The following is a 19,242-nucleotide window of genomic DNA, read 5'->3' as shown; positions in this document are numbered from 1 at the left end:
CTTAGTGAAAAGTTGAAGCGTATGGCCCGGGGTCTAGAACTTGTTCTTATGTGATAGTACCATCAAAAGTACCCCATTCATCTTTCCTGGGAAATCATGAGGTCCTCTGCGATACTCCCCTAGCCAGATCACAATGGCTTTTGGATTTAAATTAATAACATCCTCGCGCCGTAGTTACATCTGAAAGGTTGATCTCTGGGGTTCGTTTACCATCGTCACCTGGATGCGCGAATCCGGAGATTTGCCCATTACAATGACCACGGAGATATTTCCCCAGTGTGTATCCATCAGGGCCAATGGTGAGGAGCGCGAGCCTCGCCCTCTACGCCATCTGGACGCTGAATGTGCACATCACTACGTTGGTAGTTGATATAGTAGAAGAAAAAGATTAGGGCGGTTTTTTTTTCACCATGGCCTTGGCTCATCGGCCGGGTAAGAAAATTTGATCTGGTTTGTGTTTGTGCACTACATCCCCAATTGGGGCCGCACCTTCAATTGTAAAAACCCATGAACGGTTCTGACAAAACTTGCAGACCAATAGTAGTACTTTACAAGATGATCCTGGTTTTGTAACAGTCTACGAACATTTTCTGCGCTCTGGTTTGTCATTATTCATTACATATCTCTCAGTTCAAACAGATGAACTTCCCCACGAACTCCTCCACACAGAAAGATGTTTTCGTTAGAAAACCACATAACCTTATTCAATCCGTGTTCTACCCTAATCGTCTCCAGTGGTTCCAGTGAGTCCTTTAGATTCCACAGCATGACATTTCCATCGAGATCAACCGTCACAAAGTTCTGTCGTTTGCCCTTGGCCTGGAACTTCAGATCCATCACCACCGTTTTCTGGTTAATTGTCTGTGCTGATTTCGAAATGAGATCAATCTGGTGGATAGTCTTATCTAGACCTGCTGTGATCACCGTGGCAGACTCAGGGTCAACATCCAGACCGGTAACCAGACCCTTGATATGCGAAGTTAGCTTTTCGAGTTTTCCGGTCTCAAGCTTGACCCTATAAACGTCACCGTTCTCACACCCAACTATTGAGTCTCCTTCGTAGTTCGTTAATGCACTAATACTCAGTTCCTCGCCTTTGGTATCATCCACCAGCTGAATAGGGTTTCCCATTGGTCCACCAGTATCGATGAAAAGCGACCAAAAACAGACTACACCATCAATCCCACAGGTATAGCTCTTTCCCGAGTCTTGAACCATTCCCACAATTGGGAAACTATGGCAATTTCTAAACTTCATGGACTCTCCCAGTGTAAACGAAGAATGCGAATTTAGGTCCCACGTCACCAATTTCCCATTCATGCCGCATCCATAGATGATATTCGATTTGGTTTTTGAAAATTGCACCACTTTAATTCTTGTCGAGGTGTTCAGCACCTTCTCTGGCAATTTGTTGTTTAAGGACCACACCACGATCTTGGAGCGATGAAAGTTGCTCACGGAGGTGTACGAAACCACAAACAGCGGGAAGAATGGACTGGCATCAATCGATTCAACAGAGAAATCTTCGTCGTCCAACTCGAACGTCCGTGTGAGTTTTAACCGTTCTGATTTCGTGACCGTGTTGTAGTTCAGCCGTGTGTCCATGCGACCGGCCAGTCGCAGCGCTGTCATGAAAAATTGTGCTGCCTCTGTTTCCATTATGGAGCTCTATTTGCAACTAATACTCAAAACAGCTGGATCTCGAGCTCGATTAGTGTGTGGTCAATTTCAACGGACAAACTCAATCGGCTCATTCAAACGCACACTGGAAGTCTCACAATAAAAACTGACGCGTACACGTCCACGCGTTATTCACCCGTTAGCCTGAAGCAGATGAAGACAAGACGTGAGAGTTTAACAAGAGTTTAGAGCAACATTATTCTCCAGTTGGGATCGTATTTTGACTTGGCGCTTGCAAGCTTGTATTTCGCATTGCGATTTGACATTATTGGCAGCGGTCCAAATCATACACCTACCAGATTCTCTTACTAGCCACACTCATTTAACTGCAACATGAACATGAACATCGACGACATCCTCAACGAATTTGAAAACTCCACTTCCACAAAGTCGTCCAGAGACTTGGATAACCAAAGTCTGATCCGTTGCTGGGTGAATGAGAGACTCACCCCCGATTTGCTCATATATGAAGCTGACCTCGTGGATAGGATGATGGAGAGGGTAAGGGCCCAGATCGAGTTTATTGAGTTGAACTCGATTGAATTGCAAAATGAGAAGGAAATCAAGCTGACTCTAGTTATTGTGGAGAGTGAGCTCAATAGGATTAATTTTCTACTGAGATCGTACCTAAGAACAAGACTTTCGAAGATAGACCGGTTCTCCATCTTCATACGGTCTGAGGCCTCGGAAGTGAAGAAACTCTCGAATGACGAGTACGTTTACATGGAGAATCATCTGAAGTTGCTGTTAGATCTTTACAACACCACGTTTTTGGGGAAGTTGCCGGAAACGCTGCAGAAGATTGACGATACCAGTGGAGGTTTGTCAATGATAACGAGGCCGGACTTGAAGACGGTTGTTTTTATCAGGGCTCTGGAGAATAACGACATCACAGTGGACGATGAGCCGGTAGAGTTGATAAAGGGGGGAATCTATGCGTTGAGATATGAAGCGATCAAAGACTTGTTTGAGAAGAAGGCGGTGGAGATCATATAGCACACCGAACCAGGAAGCAGAAGCGACACAGATGGGATTGGGCTACTGTCAATCTTTATTATTGAGTCTGGTGAGATTCTAAAGACGATTAAAACAGCAATATCTAAGCCAGGAGGCAATTATATAGCACAAGAAATCCAAAATCAGGTGAAAAGCGCTGACAGTTTTTAAAACCAAGCTTTTCATTCAATTATCTGGCACTCGAGAATATCAAGACTCGTTACCGATTCTTCACATCTTTCTCAGAAACCTCTGCTGACTAAAACTCATCCTTCACTCCAGCCTCAGCCTCACTTGCGAGTCTCTTCTTATTTAAGTCCCACCAAAATTTGAAGGTTTCAGTGTCATCATCATAAGACTCATCCACATCCCAAGGCTTAGGGCTGATAATGTAATGAACGTTTTTCACCTCAGAAATATCCCAGAGATCGCTGTGGATGGTTGCAAGTGTCTTCAGAGCATTGTACTTGTACGAAAGAGCGTACCATTTTCCCTGAAAGACATCAGACAACAGCGATTGGTCTGCGAAGTCGTAATCTGAGGTCTGCGACGGATTCTGGAGAACCTGAGTGATCTTATCATAGCTTTCTTTACTGGGCTGGACAACTTGGAGGCCTCCATTACAGATACCCAATCCGCTGAAAGACGAGGGCCCTTTGTAATCAAGCTCAAAATCATCCTGTGGAACACTGCTGTGCTTCTTAGCACTGTAGTCCGTGTACGCACAGTTTTCCTTGACCCAATCCTTGGGATAATGGGCCTTGTTGTATGGGTTACAAACACACGCGTGAGAAGCCGCGAAGACTGCATCTGGCCCAAGCTTGATGTCCATCAGCTCGTCCATGTTCTGCAAAACAACCATGTCCGAGTCCAGTTGGACGACCCTTTCGAATTGGGTCAAACTGAACGGTTGGAGCTTGGTCCAACAATCGTAGAATCTGGTGTCATTGGAGTAGTCCTTGCTGGAAATCGGCAAAAGATACTCAATTTTCAGCTTTGGGATATTTCTGCGGTCCAGCGCAGCATGTCCTTCCTCAGTGAATGTGTCCGTGTATAACGCCACAAGTGGGTACTTGGAGCCAGCTTTTTTCAATGAGTAATCAAGGACTATAAGACCAGTCAGATACTTGGTATTAGTAATGAGAGTGGTCCAAACCTTGGGGGTCTCGGGATACCAGTCGGCCTTCATGGTTGAGTAGGGTTTCTGCTTGAAGCGACTTGAAAACAATTGAGTGGCCAATTGAAGAGAAAGAAAAAAAAGCACCCAGTACAGCCTACCATGCAGTCTATGGATTATCGCAGTTCATGCAAAGCCCTATCACCCCCCTCGGGGCAGTGCTGCAGAACCTAAGCAGGTAATACCGAGTTGCCCGATTTGGCAGACCTCGGTTTGGAACCCTCGGTCTGGGTCGTGGCCCCGCAGACTTCCACAGTTTTAGCGGGCGGGGGCATGGCGTGTGTAACCAACAGTATGGTTCTGCTCCTCGATTTGTCAACTAACTCTGACTCTGACTCTTTTTGTTGACCTTGCGTTGTAACAACAGTATCAGTTTTTGGTCGAAATCCTTGATTTTTGGACTAAGCCATCAATTATTTGCACTTGAGTGGCCCCTGAAATCCTGAGTGTGGTGGTTTTTTATTCTTTTTGCTTGTTTCCTGCCCGATCTTGGATGAGCCCTTGTCGAGCAACGAACCATACACATTCGCATCTTTCTCTGTTCCATTCCACCGCGCAGATCCCCAACTTCTACAAAACACAGACCTAAATGGAAGCTTGGTCGTGATTTGGAGGTTCTGAGAAGCTGGAGTTTATCGAGTTTTATTCGTTGTATCACACATACGCCTTCATATACACAAACTGGCCCAAAATGGTGATGATAAACGGTGTCAAGTACGCCTGTGAACGGTGTGTTCGAGGACACAGAGTAACGGCGTGCACCCACACCGATCAGCCTTTGTTGGCGATCAAGCCCAAGGGAAGACCTACCACCCAATGCGAGCACTGTCGCGAGCAGAGAAAGCTGAAACACAACCACGTGAGCTGCGTTTGCGGAAAGAAGAGCAAAGTGACACATGATGCGCATGAACTGAATTGCCCTTGCCATATCGATGGTAAGTGCACTTGTCAAGTGAAGAAAAGATCGAGTCAGTCTAGCCAATCGAGCCAGTCTAGCCAAACGAGTCTGCAGTCGCATCCCCAGTTGCAACCACCTTCTAACCCGGGCTCTGGCAATGGTTCTATCAAGAAAATCGACGAATCAAGTCCGGAGGATTACGGGGAACTCAAAAATCCTGGAGAGATCACCATACCGATTGACGAGTACATTGGTCCCTTGAATACGATGACCAACAACCTCAATAATCTGTTACAAGATAGAAACAACAGCGGCCTTCTGGATCTGTTTGATCGTGAGCCCTCCGTGGGCTTCCAGCATCACCAACCGATGACTCCAGAGGGGTTGTTTCCTCTGTACCCTCTACTTGGTCCCAAAATGGCATCTCCGCCAGAGGGAAGTACCGACTCTTTGCAGCAAAACCATACGGGTTCTAGCATCAAGTCAAGACACCTGAATCACTCTTCTAGCTCCAGCTCTAGTGTTAATCTTCACCATTCGGGACATCATGCACATTCGATCCACGGTCATTTCTCGCCATATCCCACTCCGAGAAGAACCACCAGTTTCATATCGTTGTCTTCAAACTCCACCGCAAACACGTTGTCACCACCGAGACCATCATTGTTGACGATGAATTCTTCAGACTCGCTGAATGGTTTTCAATTAACCAATTCCAAGACGAACTCTACCATGGTTGAAGAGCTGTATCACACCAAGACCTTGACTGAAAACAGTCACAACGACTCCACAACGAGCATGAGTCTGAACATGAACAATCTGAACATGAACTCGCACATGGGATCTTCCAGCCATATACCTAATCTTATGGCTAGTCAAATGGCGAATACAGTCTCCAAGACATCGACAGGTGGCTCGTTTCTGGACAACATTGACTCCATCGGAAGCATACCCATAAGCTCGAGCGACTTTGTGAAGGAGTCTGATAACGACAACCTGGTGCAGAGCATGTACAAGGACTCTACCCCGTTGAATGATGAGGAATTCAACGGGATTGGGTCTTTGAGGGTCGATGATGAGTTGAGACTCGACGATCTAATAGACCTTTAAAGAAGCCAAAACTTCTCATTCCATAGTTGTCTCACACCCTCCCCTCAATCTAGAGCTAGGTTTAATCAGGGGATACTTAATTCAATAATTCTTAGTCAATAGAACAAAAGAGCGCGATAAACCAGTGACTGGTTGGAACCATCTGAATCACGTGTTGGTCATAGCATATTTGCTATGGCTCAAAATAGTCTGATGTAGGTAAGACCTATTGAATATGGTCCCTAGTATCATCATCAAGGCTGTCACCTGGTCCGAAATGATCCCATTTGGGATTATTAAGTCAAAGTTTGCCTCTTTCTGGAATTCGTAAAAGTCGGATCTATGGGAGTGGGGTACAGATGAGCCGTAATGCAGGATCGTTAGTCGTATTTTTGGCATGGCTCTCAAGCCGTCCAGATTGCGGCGTGGGATTTGAGCAAAGGCAAGTCAAGAGCAGCCACCAGCAAATGGCACTATGACTAGCCAGTGAATAAAAGTAGTTGGGAACAGTCGGCAATAGAGGTGTGCTTGAAATTTAGGCTGAAATCAGGTAAGAGATCGAGTAGTAGTTGACGTTAGGAAAGCCTATCATAAAAAATATCTGCCATTGACGTATTTCATTATTCTGTGGCAGGTCTTCGGCTCGCTAGGAGAAATCCACGATGGTAGCTGGTATCGTCGTCCCCGGCCTTGCACGCTCAGCTGCATTGATAAATCCTGATGAAATTCCCTAAGCCCGCATATAGACTCAGGCATCGGGAAGTCGCGATCGTAGAGTGAATCTGCCCCACGGGATTTCAATCAGGCATCTTCTTGTTCAGTAAAATGTTGCTTTAAAGTAGAAACTAAGTAATACAATGGACTGATCAGTATTTTGGGCGAATTCTGCTTGTAGAATATTTCTAAACAGCTTATTAAATAATCTCGTTATTGTATTCACCATGCGTGCGCGCGCCAAAAGCGGTCATGGGCGCACAAGCAGCACTCTATTCTGGGCATTTGGTACCAGTTAACCCTTTCGACTTAACTCATATCAAACTCGGGAAGTTTAAATGCAAGAATCAACATGGCAAGACAATAGAGAAAAAATAATGTGGTAAGTCCGCTTTGATTGGAATTATGATAAACACGAAAAGTTCAGCTCTAAGATTATTAACCCTGGTGATGCCAATGACCATTTCGAGGAAGATTCCATGCATGACTTGACAACCTTCTGGAATTTCTCGTATTCCAACTGTTCCCGAGCTTCCGCTAATCGCCGCATTGCATCCATTGTCTCCAATTACTGCTCATGTTACTACGTTACTACCGACACAATCTGGCTATCTGATGTTGAAAACAAATTTTAAGTAATAAACACTTACTCCCTGATACCGGACTTGTTTTGTGTGCAAGTAATTATGCCCGGTACAAAAGATAGGGTCTGGTATCAAACGCGGTCTAGCCCGCGCGACTATCTGTCACTTCGATTGATGAGTAACATTCAAACGGGTTTAGGGCTTAACCGAGTCAAAGCCATTTTTCTTGCTCGATATTTGTACCATCCCGACTATTTGCAACATGGCTGGCGCAAGATTGCACATGTTGTATTGTGCACACCTCAATCCGTCTCAATACGAGCTTATTTCGAGGTAGCAAAATTCATTTCATGCATGGCGTATATCCCCTCGTACATGCCCATGCATATGGTATCGCATTGGACAAAATTAGAGTTTTGCCGACAAAGAATAGTAGGTGGGCATTTACGGTATTAAATTGTTGCTGTCTATGTTCCTTTAACAGGAGAAAAGTTTATAAAAGACACATGGTTTAATCGTTGACAACCTTGCTCGAGCCTAGCAAATTGTTTTTCTGGACAGCATTCCTATTGAGGGAAAACCTAATTCTGCCCATTCGTCGGATTTGGCTTCTTGCACTTGGTTTCTATCTCCTTTGTTCCGCTTGCCTTTCTCGACTTATTCCGTTTGCTTTAGAAAACACCGGTTTTGACAGAACCAGTCATCGCTCACATAGCATCATGATCGAAGGATTCTACATGAACATGTTCATAACGGATACCTTTGGAAAGGACTATGAAATGGTCAAGGAACAGGATTTTGATACACCCCATTCACTCAACCAGTGGACTAGCACGGATAGCATTAATCAGAGCCAGAATGGCTTCTACTACATCAACAATGTTAACAGCGCCAGTCTCATGAACAGCATCTTCGACCAGGAAGAATGTTCTTTCATCCAAACCCAGTCACCCGCTGGGTCTACTGCTTCCTCTTCCTTTGACTGTCTACCTCCCAAGATTGCATGCGACCCAGAAAGAAGGCGCAACACAATAGTCGATTTTTCAGACGCACATAAACCTGATGATGAACCGAAGAATTGCTTGATGAATCTTCCATTATCGGATATTCCATTGGTCTACGAGTCATACTCTAGTCCACACTCAATCAGCTCTCGCAGTTCACAAACTTCCAACGCATCGCCTCGCTCGTCACATTCATTTCCTCCTCATGCTAAGCGTGAACAGGCTAACAAGTGTCACATTTGTGCGAAGTTGATCAGACGCGACATGTCGAGACATCTAAGAATCCACAATCCAATCTCGAGATTCCAATGCTATCTTCCCAGAGACCGCTGCAACCACAAAACTGGACAATTCAACAGGCCTTATGACTTCAAGAAGCACATGCTTAACAGCCACTTTCAATTTGACGACAGCAAGGTCAAGAAGATGCACAACCTGAACGATAAACTGAACAAATGGGGCAATTGTGAATGTGGCTTCCGTGCCAATGGCGAGGTTTGGCTGGAAAATCATTTCTTGACGAATGAGTGTCTGGTTTTCAACCAGTTCAAGTATGATACATACCGCAGCTAAACCCAAGGGTGGCTTCCTTGTCAGGAGACAAAAATAGTTTGCTAAGATATCACTGTGATTACTTCTGGTATTAAAATTACTATTATTGATACAATCCAGATATGTGATCATAGTCTTACAGACTTACTCAGGCTCTATAATCTCTCCGAGGGCTAACATCGTTGCTGCTATTTAAGTTGATTTCATGTTCTTCCGTTTCAATTTTCTTTATTCAAATATTTCTCACAATTGATTAGCATGCTGCCGTTTCATACTGGACATTTTTGTTATTTTAGGTATTTATTCTGTGTCGCTTTGGGTATGCTTTATTTACAGCTCTTTCATTTTTCTCTCTGCTCAAGCTGTAGGATAATCACTCTGCCCACCTTCCGCATGATCATTACCCGTTATTTAAGCCATCATACATCTATTGCGGTCCGAACTTGGCCGAGCCAAATGAAAACGGAGGAGGGGAAGCAATCGAATCATCCCACGTTTTTTCTTCAACGCAGCAGAAAAAATTAAGATGCTGGCCGTGATATTTGCAATTTCAAGGGTGATTGGTGTATCGATTGGGAATCAGTGCAAACTGCATATCCAGCTGATAACCCTTCCTGGACGGGTCCTATTTCGGTCATGGTGCTATTGTGTGTTAAAACACATTTTAGTGTAAACGTATTTAGTACATCATGCAGATCAGACGGCTTGGGCCAAAGTCATGCAGTGCGTGTAATCGCCCTTCACAAATCAGCAGGTAAATTCGATCATCAATCATTGACCCAAAAGACACCTCAAGAAAATATTTGGTTGACAATCTTTGGTGAGCTCGGCTTATTTCTAATACCGTGATATAATAACTATATCAGCACTTTTTCTGGATATTGATATTTCCATGCATCACGCATGCTTTCCTTGAACTTCAAAGAGGGACCGGCTCGATGGGATATTGGATGCCCGCAGTTTCCGTGCATAATGTGCGATCTGAAATAATTCGAGAACATCTTACAAGGTACATGACTCCCGGACTAGGATGTTCTAGATTGCTTAAAGAGTGCGGAACTCGTGCATGCAGAGTGGTTCCATGCTTTTTTCACCCAAATAGGGTCGAGGTGATGCTCATTCTGGACAAAACGAAATCTCTCACATTCTCGTCACGATCGAAATTGAACTTGTTAGATATAGCGGGTGCTTTCTCAATTGGAGGTATTTTGGACAACTCGACAATCAGCTTCTCAATACTGGTGATGGACTTCGATGTGAACTTCTCGGTGTCCGCTCCAATAATGCTTGGAGTTTTCGGAGTCTGAGGTGTCTTGGGCGAGGCCGTTTCTGCAGCAGGTCCTCGGATGTTTGGAGTGGACGGCATAGACGCAGATTGTGGCTGCTTTGCTTGGTCACTTGATAGGGAATAAGGTTTCAGCCACTCTGTAGGCTCATCTAATTCCTCGGGATTTGCCTCTTTCAAGCTCAAATTCAGATTTTCAAACATTCCCATGTCCGAAAATGGCACCACAGGATTCTCGATCTTAAAATGTTTCAGATTGAGTTTCTGGTGCGGATGCAGGGTTTTTGTCAGAGCGGCACCCGTCAGTCCTCCTAGTTTCTGAGCGCCGGTGTTCAGTCCACTGGCAGTTTTGTCGAGGAAGCTCTTGGATTGGAACGGTTTGAAGTCTTTCAAAAGTTCCATGCTCTCCAGATTTGCTCTTGTCTGCGATATATCCGACTCCCATTCGTTGATAATCTGGGTGTATGCAGAGCCAGCAAGGCCTTGTATCTGGACAAACTTGCCCATATTCGAGCACAGGAACTCATAGATGTCCACCTGTTGGTAATAAACCTTCAAACTCATCTTGTTAATGAACTCTGATAGCGTTCCCAGCACCTGGGGGATGATCAAACGAACTTTGTCGTCCAGGTCAAAGAAGACTGCTTTAGTTTCGTCTAAGGCATTTTGGTTTTGTTCCAAGTTATTCATGTCTTTCTCGTTATACGAGCTCGATCTGTACGACTTTTCCACTGCATTGTGGTATCTATCATAATCAATCTTCTTGTGGTTCCTTTTCTTCAGCAGTTTCAAGGAATTCTCCAAATGCTTCTTCATTTCTTTGCAGGTCTCGTCAAAACTTTCCTTTCCAATCTCGACTTTGTGGCAAATTTCAGAGTTGAGAACCCTTATCAGCTTCTCACACTGCCTAATCTCCTCCAACGTAATGCTGGACTTCAATTGAGTCTCGTCATATTTCAAAGTAGGTTCATCCTCTTCGTCTAATACCCCAACCGGTTGGTGGAACTTCTTAAAGGTGTCCATGACATCCAGAAAACAATCCATGATGATCACCCAAATCTTGCACCATTTGTCATTCTGAAGCATCAAAAATTCCAGACCGGACACAGAAACATGGAGATCGTGTTCCCATTGCTGGATGATTCTGTCCTCAATGGATTTGCGCCCGAGCAACTGGTGTGGGGTCCTTATAAGTGCTTTCTTGACCCCTCGAAAAGACATCGTTAAGAACTATGATTGGTGATATGGCAAGCAAAAACGATTCCTGTTGTTTGTCTAGCAATTGACGACGAATCCAGGATTTTGTCTTTGTTATGTTCTTCGGGACCAGTGTAAAGGTGCGCTAAGTTCCGGCACAAACGGGGCGATGATCTTTATCAGGATTCAGAAGGGATAGCCGACCCGGGTTGAACTATGCACTACCGAGTGCAGTTTAATGAAAAGTTGTGGGAATTTGGGGTATTTATTTCCTGAAAAACATCTGATTTTTTCTTAGATCACTTTGAGTTAGGATTCGTTTGCTGATTTTTGTTTATGTCAAATAAACAGCTGTTTTTACTCAGCCAGACGACTACCAACGACTGTGCGATACTAACCGTTAGTGTTCTTGGTGCGGACCATTGTGATTAAGTATGCAATTGTGTTTGCCGTTACTTGATAATTCAGACACTTGTTAGATAAGATAAGTTGTTTGGCTTCTTTGTGGTCGTTTGGGATGTAAAGAATTATTCGAATTGTTTCAACTTATTCAGAAAAGTGAAATTTTGCAGATTTCTTACCAAAGGAAAAACTTCGAAATTGGAATATTTCAGTACATATTACAATCTTAAATAGAATCAAATTGATATCAAATCACAATTGTAAGACTCGTAAGTTCTCTCAGAACATGTTCTTCACAGGCTCTTGAGGAAGGCCACTTCTGCGATGAAAAAATAAAGGCATTAAACATCGTACTTCTCCTCTTAGGTATCATCTCTTTCACCTCAACTTCCTGGTGCTGCTGCCAAAATTCTTCGACGAATTCTCCACAGTGAAAAAATTATGCCTTTCTAAAGCCTCAGATTCCAAAGCACTTGTCTTCGGGGCTTCTTTCGTGTAGTAACTCTCCAGCTCTTCGTCGTTCAGTCCTTCGTTCTCAAGATAATCGCCATGACTAAACCTCCTATGATCGTGAGAAATGTCATACTGGTCATCTTCATCATCACTCATACCACCAAAACCCTGATCAACCTCGTCAAACTCGTTTTTCGTCCTCGTCTCCTCATTCAGATAGGACTCATCGCTTTGAACGTAATCATCATCGTCTGGGTAGTCGTTCTTGTAAAAGTCCTCGGCATTGGAGTCCTCATCGTCGGAGATGGCATTATCACTATTCTGCTCAAATTCACCCAGCAGATCATACTCATCGTCAAACTTGATATACCCAATCTTATCCTTCTCCAACCTTTCGGCAACGGCTTTGTCTCTGAAATACACGTCGTAAACGTACTCGGAGTTCCCAGCCTCACTTTGAAAGCTTTTCTCAATATGTAATCCTGCTCTCTGGGCACTCGAGCTTCTTCTCCTCCTGGGTGCTTTGGTTGGAACATCGTTGTTTTTCAGGTAATCCTGGAGCAAGTCAGACACTTCGGGCCTGTTTGCCACTTTCGACACTTGTTCGTCCTCCAATTGCACCTCTGGTTTCGGTATTTCAAAATAGTTCTAATCCGTTGGTTAGTTCAGCTCTTGTACAAAATCGCGACAAGCGCACAGTTCACACTCACCTTCTCATCTGTGGGCTTCAAAACGGGATCCTCTTCGTTTGCATTTTCATCTGTCCTAAGCAACTTAAAGACTAATCACATAACAATGTTAGCATACACTTCTTAGAACCAAAAATTCCTTCAGATTCCCATACTCACTGTACTGATCAGACCTAGACCTCTTGAGCCTGTTGCTTTCCAAAACTGGGGCTGTGTTAGAGATTGCGGACAAATGTATGTGAACTTCTTCGAAGCTTACCTAGAGCTTGCAGCGGATCTTCAGTCCTCTTTCTCTTGACTCTGAGCACATTGGGCGGTTGTCTAAACATGTTTGATTATGTGTGAGCAATCGGTGATTAGATAGACTGGTCTTCTGAGAGAGGCATGCGACTTGAGGTGGGAAATTAATGACCCCGTCACGAGATGGCAGACGATACTGTTTACGTGCGGCTCAGCTGATAAGAGACTCTGGCTCACGGGGACAAGCGCCTTAGAACAAAGAAACAGACACAAACAGCTCTCAGATCCTACAAACGCTTCAAATCCAGACTTTTGTTCAAATCTCCCAAACCGGCCTGACATATGACTGGAAAAGACACCCTCAGATTCACGGTGTATGCCGCTGACAGAACTTACCGCACACTCAGTGATTTCTTCATCGGCACCATCTTTGATCCGTACCGCGATAAGGTCCTGGTAACAGGTGGTGGCTCAGGCTTGGGACGGGAGATTGCTATTCAGTTCAAAAACACCAGCGCTACTGTGATTGTTTTGGACGTCAGTATTCCTGATGAAGACGACGAGAACTACATCCCTGGCGTCAAGTACTATAAGTGTGATGTCAGCAAGAGAAGCGAGGTTATAAAGATAGGCCGACTGATAAAAGATGAGATTGGTGATGTAGCTGTTCTCATAAACAATGCCGCTATCACCAACGGAAAGGCCATACTCGACATCGATTTCGAAGACATCGAGAAAACAGTCCAGGTCAACTTACTCTCAAGCTTCTACACCATCAAGACGTTCCTTCCGGATATGATTAAAAACAAAAGAGGCTACGTGGTGACAATTGCTTCGGTTTTGGGTTACATGTCTCCAGCTAGACTTAGTGCCTATGGAGCATCCAAATCCGGACTCATCGCTCTTCACGAGTCTCTGACTTATGAGTTAGGACCGCCAGCATTCACTGCAAACGGGGTCAAAACGTTGTTAGTTTGTCCAGGTCAAATGAAGACAAACATGTTCAAGGGTGTAAAGACGCCATCCACTCTATTGGCGCCTGAGTTGGATCCCAAGTATGTTGCCAAGTCAGTTCTGAAAGCTGTGTTCATGGGCCGGCGTGGTGAAATCAAGCTTCCCTTCTACAGTAACTTCATCCCATTGTTCAGGGCAATGCCTTGGCCAGTGGTGGAGGTTGCTAGGTGTTTTTCTGGAATAGACCAGAGCATGAGGAAGTTTGCAGGACAGACGAAGACTGCCAGTCTTGCATCTAACTCTGAGAAGGTTGGACAATGATGCACCAAAAGAAGCCAAAAAAAAGACCAGACCAAAATGGCATCTTCCCTTAGGGATACACGGATCACAGAATATAACAGAATTAGAAAATAAACACATTGTCCAGTTATACTTTTCACTTCTTACCCTTCTTCTTCTTCCCCTTATCAGCTTTCGAATCACCAGCCCTCTTCTTTCCTGCAGGAGTATTCGTGTTGGATTGCTTCATCACGGAGAAGAACCCATCTAGTCTGCCCTGGGTACTTCCCTTCAATCCCTTTTTCAACTTTTCAGCCCCATCTCTGATTCTCTGTTCGGAAAACCCGTTCTGCTTCACCATGTAATCCACCAACCCCTCTACATCCGGCTCGCTCCATTTCAACTCAACCTTGTCTGAATCCAGAACCTCTGGATGGAGAAACAATTGACGAGCCTCAGCAAACGGCCAGTTTTCAGGAACCTTGTACTTGGACTTGGGGTTAGCCTCTATGGCTTCGATGACTTTCTCAATCGACTTGTGTTCCTTAATCAGCTTATATGCCGTGACTGGGCCAATTCCGCGGATAGTTTCACAATAGTCACAGCCCAGTAGAATACAGAGATCCACAAACATATCGATGTCTAATTCCATGTCTTCCATGACTCTCTTGTAGTCTATCTCGTTCACTGGCAGTTTTCTTGCCTCAGACGCAGTCAGATATCTCAAAAGATACGGAGGCTCATAACAGAGAGTGTCCATATCTTCCGAGGCAGCAGCGTACACTTTGCCGGCCTTGGCTAGAGCTGCACATTGGGCCTCTGCTTCACACGGAGCTTCCACATAGGGAATTCCCATCAACTTCAGCAGTTTTTTGGCGTCTTCGTTGTGTTCTCTTGTCGCTCTGACAGTTCGCCTTTCAAACTTCTGCAACTCCTCGGCTGTACCGGTCTCTTTCAGATCAGTGGCCTGCTTTTCGGCCTCCTCTCTTCTCTTCAACCTCTTCTCCAGCTCACCGCCTTTCATAACCGGAGGCTTACCGTCAAAAACATAGCACGGCTTGATTCCAGCATTCACCATTCTAATTGTTCTGTAGAAAAAACCCATCAAATGCGAAGTCGTGTCGCCTTGCTCGTTAGTGAGCTGCTGGCCGTCCTGCTGGCGCACGGCAATCAAGAACTGGTACAAGCACATGGAACTGGGGTTGAACTAGGTTAGTAAATATTTCATTATCTTAATATTCCAGATATATTACCAATCATTCACCGGTATTACGTCAAAAAAACACACTCACGCATCCTAGCCCAATAGTTAGTATATCTCGCATACCATTAACGCGTAGACCACACTTACAACTGCCACTTTTCTACCAAAAAAGGTCTTGAACTCGCCAGTCCTGATGGCCTTTGGAGCATTCTCCAGTATTAACGCATTGAGACCCTTGATACCCATTCTTGCGTTTTCCAAGTGTTTCTGAATGTTGTTGAACGTAAGCAACTTCTCTATAAAAATGTTGTACAAACCACTTTCGCGTGCTGCCAATTTTACCCCGTGTCATCAATCGCCGTTTGAGTTTTTCCCTTGTTACAAAGAATCAACAACCAAGGACTCCTCAGTTCAGTCAGTTTCTGTGCTATTCACTTTATAAAAAAACCGGAACATGTTCGGCGGATCATCCAACACAACCACTGGGTTTGCTGGGTTTGGTGCCAACAATAACGCGGCATCGTCGACTTCGCCATTTGGAACGACCAACACCACCTCGCCGTTTGGATCCAACCAGACCTCTAACAATGTTTTTGGCAACTCCAATGCCAACAACACCGGTTCTGGATTCTCGTTTGGGCAGGCAAACAACAATGCCTCGAATTCTGGTGCAATTTTTGGTTCCAACAACAATGCATTCGGTGCAACAAACACCACCAATGCGTTTGGCTCCAATACCAATACTGGGGGAGCAGGACTCTTTGGAAGCAGACCAGCTGCTGGTGGGTTCGGCTCTATCAACTCGAACGTAACACCAGGTTTTGGAGCGGCTGGAACAACCACGTCGCCGTTTGGTGCAGGTGCTTCGAGTTTTGGCAGTTCCAATGCTGCTGCCAATGGATCAACAGTTCCTTTCAAGGCCTTCAGAGAGGACGAAGCGAGTGGAACCTTGATTTTCGAGAGCATTTCCGCAATGCCTCAATATAGAAACTACTCATTCGAAGAGCTGAGGGTAATGGATTACGAGCAGAATAGACGGTACGGAAATGGCCAGACCAGTGCTCCTGCTGTGGGAGGGCTCTTTGGTGCAAGCAACACAGCTGCCTCCACGGGAACAGGCTTTGGATTTAATAAGCCTGCTACCACCAATGGTATATTCGGGAGCACGAACACTGCAGCTCCTTCTGCTTTTGGTTCTTCGAACACTGGAACCTCTAACGCATTTGGGTCCGCTTTCGGGTCTGGGCTGAACAACAATAACACTGCTTCTGGCTTTGGGGCCACCAATAACTCCTCCAGTCCGTTTGGTTCGAACAACGTCTTTGGAAATAACAACAATGCTGCTCCAGCTACTGGATTTGGACAGACCAACAATGCTTTTGGCTCTAATGCCACTACGGGAGGTAATAATCTTTTCGGAGCAGCAAGCAACAATTCCTCCTCTCCATTTGGAACCGGCAATAACGCACCTAGTGGCGCGTTGTTTGGCTCGAACAACACTAACACCACCTCTAATGCCTTTGGAAGCAATACCAGTTCCGGCTTCGGTGCCAAACCTGCTGGTGCACTGTTCGGCAGTACTACTCCAACCTCCAATGCCTTTGGAGCCCCTGCCACAAACAACACCACCGGTTCAGGATTCTCCTTTGGAGGAAATTCTTCCAACAATACAGGCAGTGCCGGGCTATTTGGTGCCAAACCTGCCACTGGGGGCCTCTTCGGATCAAGCAACACTACTAATACCTCAGGTGGGTTCGGACTGGGCAATGCCACGCCTAACAACTCAGCTAACACCGGCAGCGTGTTTGGAAATAAACCTCAAACCACAACAGGTGGATTCTTTGGTAGTAACAACGCCCCAGCTGCTACTTCCTTCGGATCTACAAACACCAACACAGGTTCTGGGAGCATCTTCGGAAATAACTCTTCTGCCACTGCTCCCAGCACTTTCGGTGCTGCCTCAAACACCAGTGGAGGACTTTTTGGTAGCAAGCCTGCTGCATCTGGTGGTCTATTCGGCAACACTGCTTCTGGTGCGCCAGCTGCAAACAATAATCTCTTCGGCAGTAAGCCAGCAACAACGGGCTTTGGAGCTACATCGGCCACGCCATCAAGCACATCAGGTAGTTTGTTCAATAATAAACCCTCTGGAACGACTGGTGGGTTTTTTGGAAACTCGAATGCTCAGACATCTGCACAACCAGGAGGGTCCCTACCTTCGGGTAACTCCTTTGGCTTTGGCCAACAAGCCCAGCAACAGAACAACTCTTTCTTCCAACCTCAACAGTCACAGCAACAGCAACAGCAACAGCAGCAGCAACCACTAAATGGTTTCGGCACAAACACGCAGTTTCAGCAGCAAGGACCTGCAATTGCATCAGACCCATACGGAACCGGTGCTTTGTTTCCTAACGTCTCGCCTGGAACGATAGCCCCGCCTATTGCCAGACCAGTCGCTAAGCCTGTTTCTAGCTTGCCCAAGAAGAAGCCAAACATTACAGCTACTTACAGGCTTGCACCCAAACCATTGTTCAATTATTCGGAAACTATCTCGTCCAAGCCTGGAAGTATCGTCGGAACGGTTGCTCCTTCTCGCACGCTGAGTCTCAGTCCAGCTCCATCCTCATCCACCAAGGGCGGCAACCTGTTCAACTCGAGCTCAGATGAAGCAATTCTTTCCAGTGGAATTTTTGCGCCTTCGAAAAACGCTACTCGTCTGATCATAGAACGCTCCAAACACGAGGACCATTTCGAGCACTTGAGACGTGACGACCATCAATCAAGTCCAACCCGCCAGGTCAGCTTCAATGTCAATTCCAGCGAAAGCAAGTTGAACTCGCCCAAGTCAAGCAGTGGCAGTGCCGAATTGCCTAACGTGGCGGTCATTGAACCCCTGTTGTCTCCTCCTGACTCCGCCAAGGCCGACGATGAATACTGGACGTCACCCTCACTGAAGGATCTTCGAGCCCTTCCAGCCTCAGAGAGAAGAGCAGTTAAGAAATTCACCGTTGGAAGAACTGGATATGGTAAAGTCGAGTTTCTGGAACCGGTTGATTTGACTTCAATAGATCTTTCGTCTATCTGTGGGAACCTCATCAGCTTTGGTCCAAAGGAGTGTGTCATTTACCCAGAGAAGACTCAACAGGCACCAGAAGGTGAAGGCTTCAATATTCCATCCAAGATCTCTTTGGAGAATTGTTTCCCGCTTGCCAAAGATACCAAGAAACCAATCACCGATGCCAAACACCCCATCATCAAAAAGCATATCAAAAAGCTTTCCCTTGTTCCCAATACTAAGTTCGAGGGCTACGATAGCACGACGGGTACCTGGACATTTACGGTTGAGCATTTGTGAGGAAACTCTGTACATTATTTAATCTTGCTAGATGTCTTCAAACTACAAGTAGCTTAGACTTGAAAGAGTTTTCAAGTTTCACTGAATGCGGCGAGAACTGATCAAGACACGTAAAGATTAAGCCCAAGCAGAGAGCTTTCGTATGCATCTCCAGACTTTACCTACCACGTAACCCATTAGAAACCCCAAAAAGAGGAGGAATGGCGGTCAAGCTGAAGTGGCCCTGGTTAGGCTTTGTGGTAGGTTAGTTATGAGGCTTGACGTTTTTTTTTATGAGCCAGAGGACTAACAGAAGTCCCAGATACCATGCTTTTTGATCTCATTCATAGGATACGGTGCCCACATATTCGTGTTTCGTCACAGATTGTCGTTGGAACAACAACTTTTGTACCAGATATGTCTTAGTATGATCTGGTTCTCATATTATCAAGCAATTTACACAAGTCCGGGCAAAGTACCCGCCAACTATGATCCGCTAAGCGAGAAGAGG

At 45.3% G+C, this 19,242-nt stretch overlaps 11 protein-coding genes across 11 annotated transcripts, besides 1 other annotated feature; 6 read left to right on the top strand and 5 right to left on the bottom strand.

The window, feature by feature from the left end:
• Positions 1–615: 615 nt before the first annotated feature.
• KUCA_T00002066001 (uncharacterized protein) lies at positions 616–1,659 on the bottom strand (the record flags this gene model as incomplete). Its single annotated transcript, XM_022604309.1, has 1 exon — positions 616–1,659. One exon carries the CDS (start codon positions 1,657–1,659, stop codon positions 616–618), a length of 1,044 nt encoding a protein of 347 aa, XP_022458103.1.
• A 354-nt stretch (positions 1,660–2,013) lies between these two features.
• Positions 2,014–2,676, top strand: KUCA_T00002065001 (uncharacterized protein; the record flags this gene model as incomplete). Its single annotated transcript, XM_022604308.1, has 1 exon — positions 2,014–2,676. The coding sequence occupies one exon, from the start codon at positions 2,014–2,016 to the stop codon at positions 2,674–2,676; it is 663 nt and encodes a 220-aa protein (XP_022458102.1).
• A 259-nt stretch (positions 2,677–2,935) lies between these two features.
• KUCA_T00002064001 (uncharacterized protein) lies at positions 2,936–3,865 on the bottom strand (the record flags this gene model as incomplete). The annotated part of the gene is made up of 1 exon (XM_022604306.1): positions 2,936–3,865. One exon carries the CDS (start codon positions 3,863–3,865, stop codon positions 2,936–2,938), a length of 930 nt encoding a protein of 309 aa, XP_022458101.1.
• A 679-nt stretch (positions 3,866–4,544) lies between these two features.
• On the top strand, positions 4,545–5,861 carry KUCA_T00002063001 (uncharacterized protein; the record flags this gene model as incomplete). Its single annotated transcript, XM_022604305.1, has 1 exon — positions 4,545–5,861. One exon carries the CDS (start codon positions 4,545–4,547, stop codon positions 5,859–5,861), a length of 1,317 nt encoding a protein of 438 aa, XP_022458100.1.
• A 1,379-nt stretch (positions 5,862–7,240) lies between these two features.
• Positions 7,241–7,594, top strand: KUCA_T00002062001 (uncharacterized protein; the record flags this gene model as incomplete). Its single annotated transcript, XM_022604304.1, has 1 exon — positions 7,241–7,594. One exon carries the CDS (start codon positions 7,241–7,243, stop codon positions 7,592–7,594), a length of 354 nt encoding a protein of 117 aa, XP_022458099.1.
• A 263-nt stretch (positions 7,595–7,857) lies between these two features.
• On the top strand, positions 7,858–8,715 carry KUCA_T00002061001 (uncharacterized protein; the record flags this gene model as incomplete). The annotated part of the gene is made up of 1 exon (XM_022604303.1): positions 7,858–8,715. One exon carries the CDS (start codon positions 7,858–7,860, stop codon positions 8,713–8,715), a length of 858 nt encoding a protein of 285 aa, XP_022458098.1.
• Positions 8,716–9,784: 1,069 nt separating this feature from the next.
• Positions 9,785–11,200, bottom strand: KUCA_T00002060001 (uncharacterized protein; the record flags this gene model as incomplete). Its single annotated transcript, XM_022604302.1, has 1 exon — positions 9,785–11,200. One exon carries the CDS (start codon positions 11,198–11,200, stop codon positions 9,785–9,787), a length of 1,416 nt encoding a protein of 471 aa, XP_022458097.1.
• A 756-nt stretch (positions 11,201–11,956) lies between these two features.
• KUCA_T00002059001 (uncharacterized protein) lies at positions 11,957–13,049 on the bottom strand (the record flags this gene model as incomplete). Its single annotated transcript, XM_022604301.1, has 4 exons — positions 11,957–12,679; positions 12,742–12,812; positions 12,880–12,924; positions 12,980–13,049. The coding sequence occupies 4 exons, from the start codon at positions 13,047–13,049 to the stop codon at positions 11,957–11,959; spliced, it is 909 nt and encodes a 302-aa protein (XP_022458096.1).
• A 253-nt stretch (positions 13,050–13,302) lies between these two features.
• KUCA_T00002058001 (uncharacterized protein) lies at positions 13,303–14,235 on the top strand (the record flags this gene model as incomplete). Its single annotated transcript, XM_022604300.1, has 1 exon — positions 13,303–14,235. The coding sequence occupies one exon, from the start codon at positions 13,303–13,305 to the stop codon at positions 14,233–14,235; it is 933 nt and encodes a 310-aa protein (XP_022458095.1).
• A 115-nt stretch (positions 14,236–14,350) lies between these two features.
• Positions 14,351–15,643, bottom strand: KUCA_T00002057001 (uncharacterized protein; the record flags this gene model as incomplete). The annotated part of the gene is made up of 2 exons (XM_022604299.1): positions 14,351–15,400; positions 15,545–15,643. The coding sequence occupies 2 exons, from the start codon at positions 15,641–15,643 to the stop codon at positions 14,351–14,353; spliced, it is 1,149 nt and encodes a 382-aa protein (XP_022458094.1).
• Positions 15,644–15,851: 208 nt separating this feature from the next.
• On the top strand, positions 15,852–18,752 carry KUCA_T00002056001 (uncharacterized protein; the record flags this gene model as incomplete). Its single annotated transcript, XM_022604298.1, has 1 exon — positions 15,852–18,752. One exon carries the CDS (start codon positions 15,852–15,854, stop codon positions 18,750–18,752), a length of 2,901 nt encoding a protein of 966 aa, XP_022458093.1.
• A 200-nt stretch (positions 18,753–18,952) lies between these two features.
• Positions 18,953–19,000: a sequence feature (Short protein (KUCA_T00002055001, CDK26084.1) was converted to a misc_feature.).
• Positions 19,001–19,242: the final 242 nt, after the last annotated feature.

The sequence above is a fragment of the Kuraishia capsulata genome, genomic scaffold (assembly GCF_000576695.1).
Source record: "Kuraishia capsulata CBS 1993 genomic scaffold, Kuraishia_capsulata_scaffold_2, whole genome shotgun sequence".
Classification (NCBI taxonomy): Eukaryota; Fungi; Ascomycota; class Pichiomycetes; order Pichiales; family Pichiaceae; genus Kuraishia; species Kuraishia capsulata.
The sequence above is the reverse complement of the archived record's forward strand: the minus strand, read 5'-3'. Positions and strand labels throughout refer to the sequence as shown.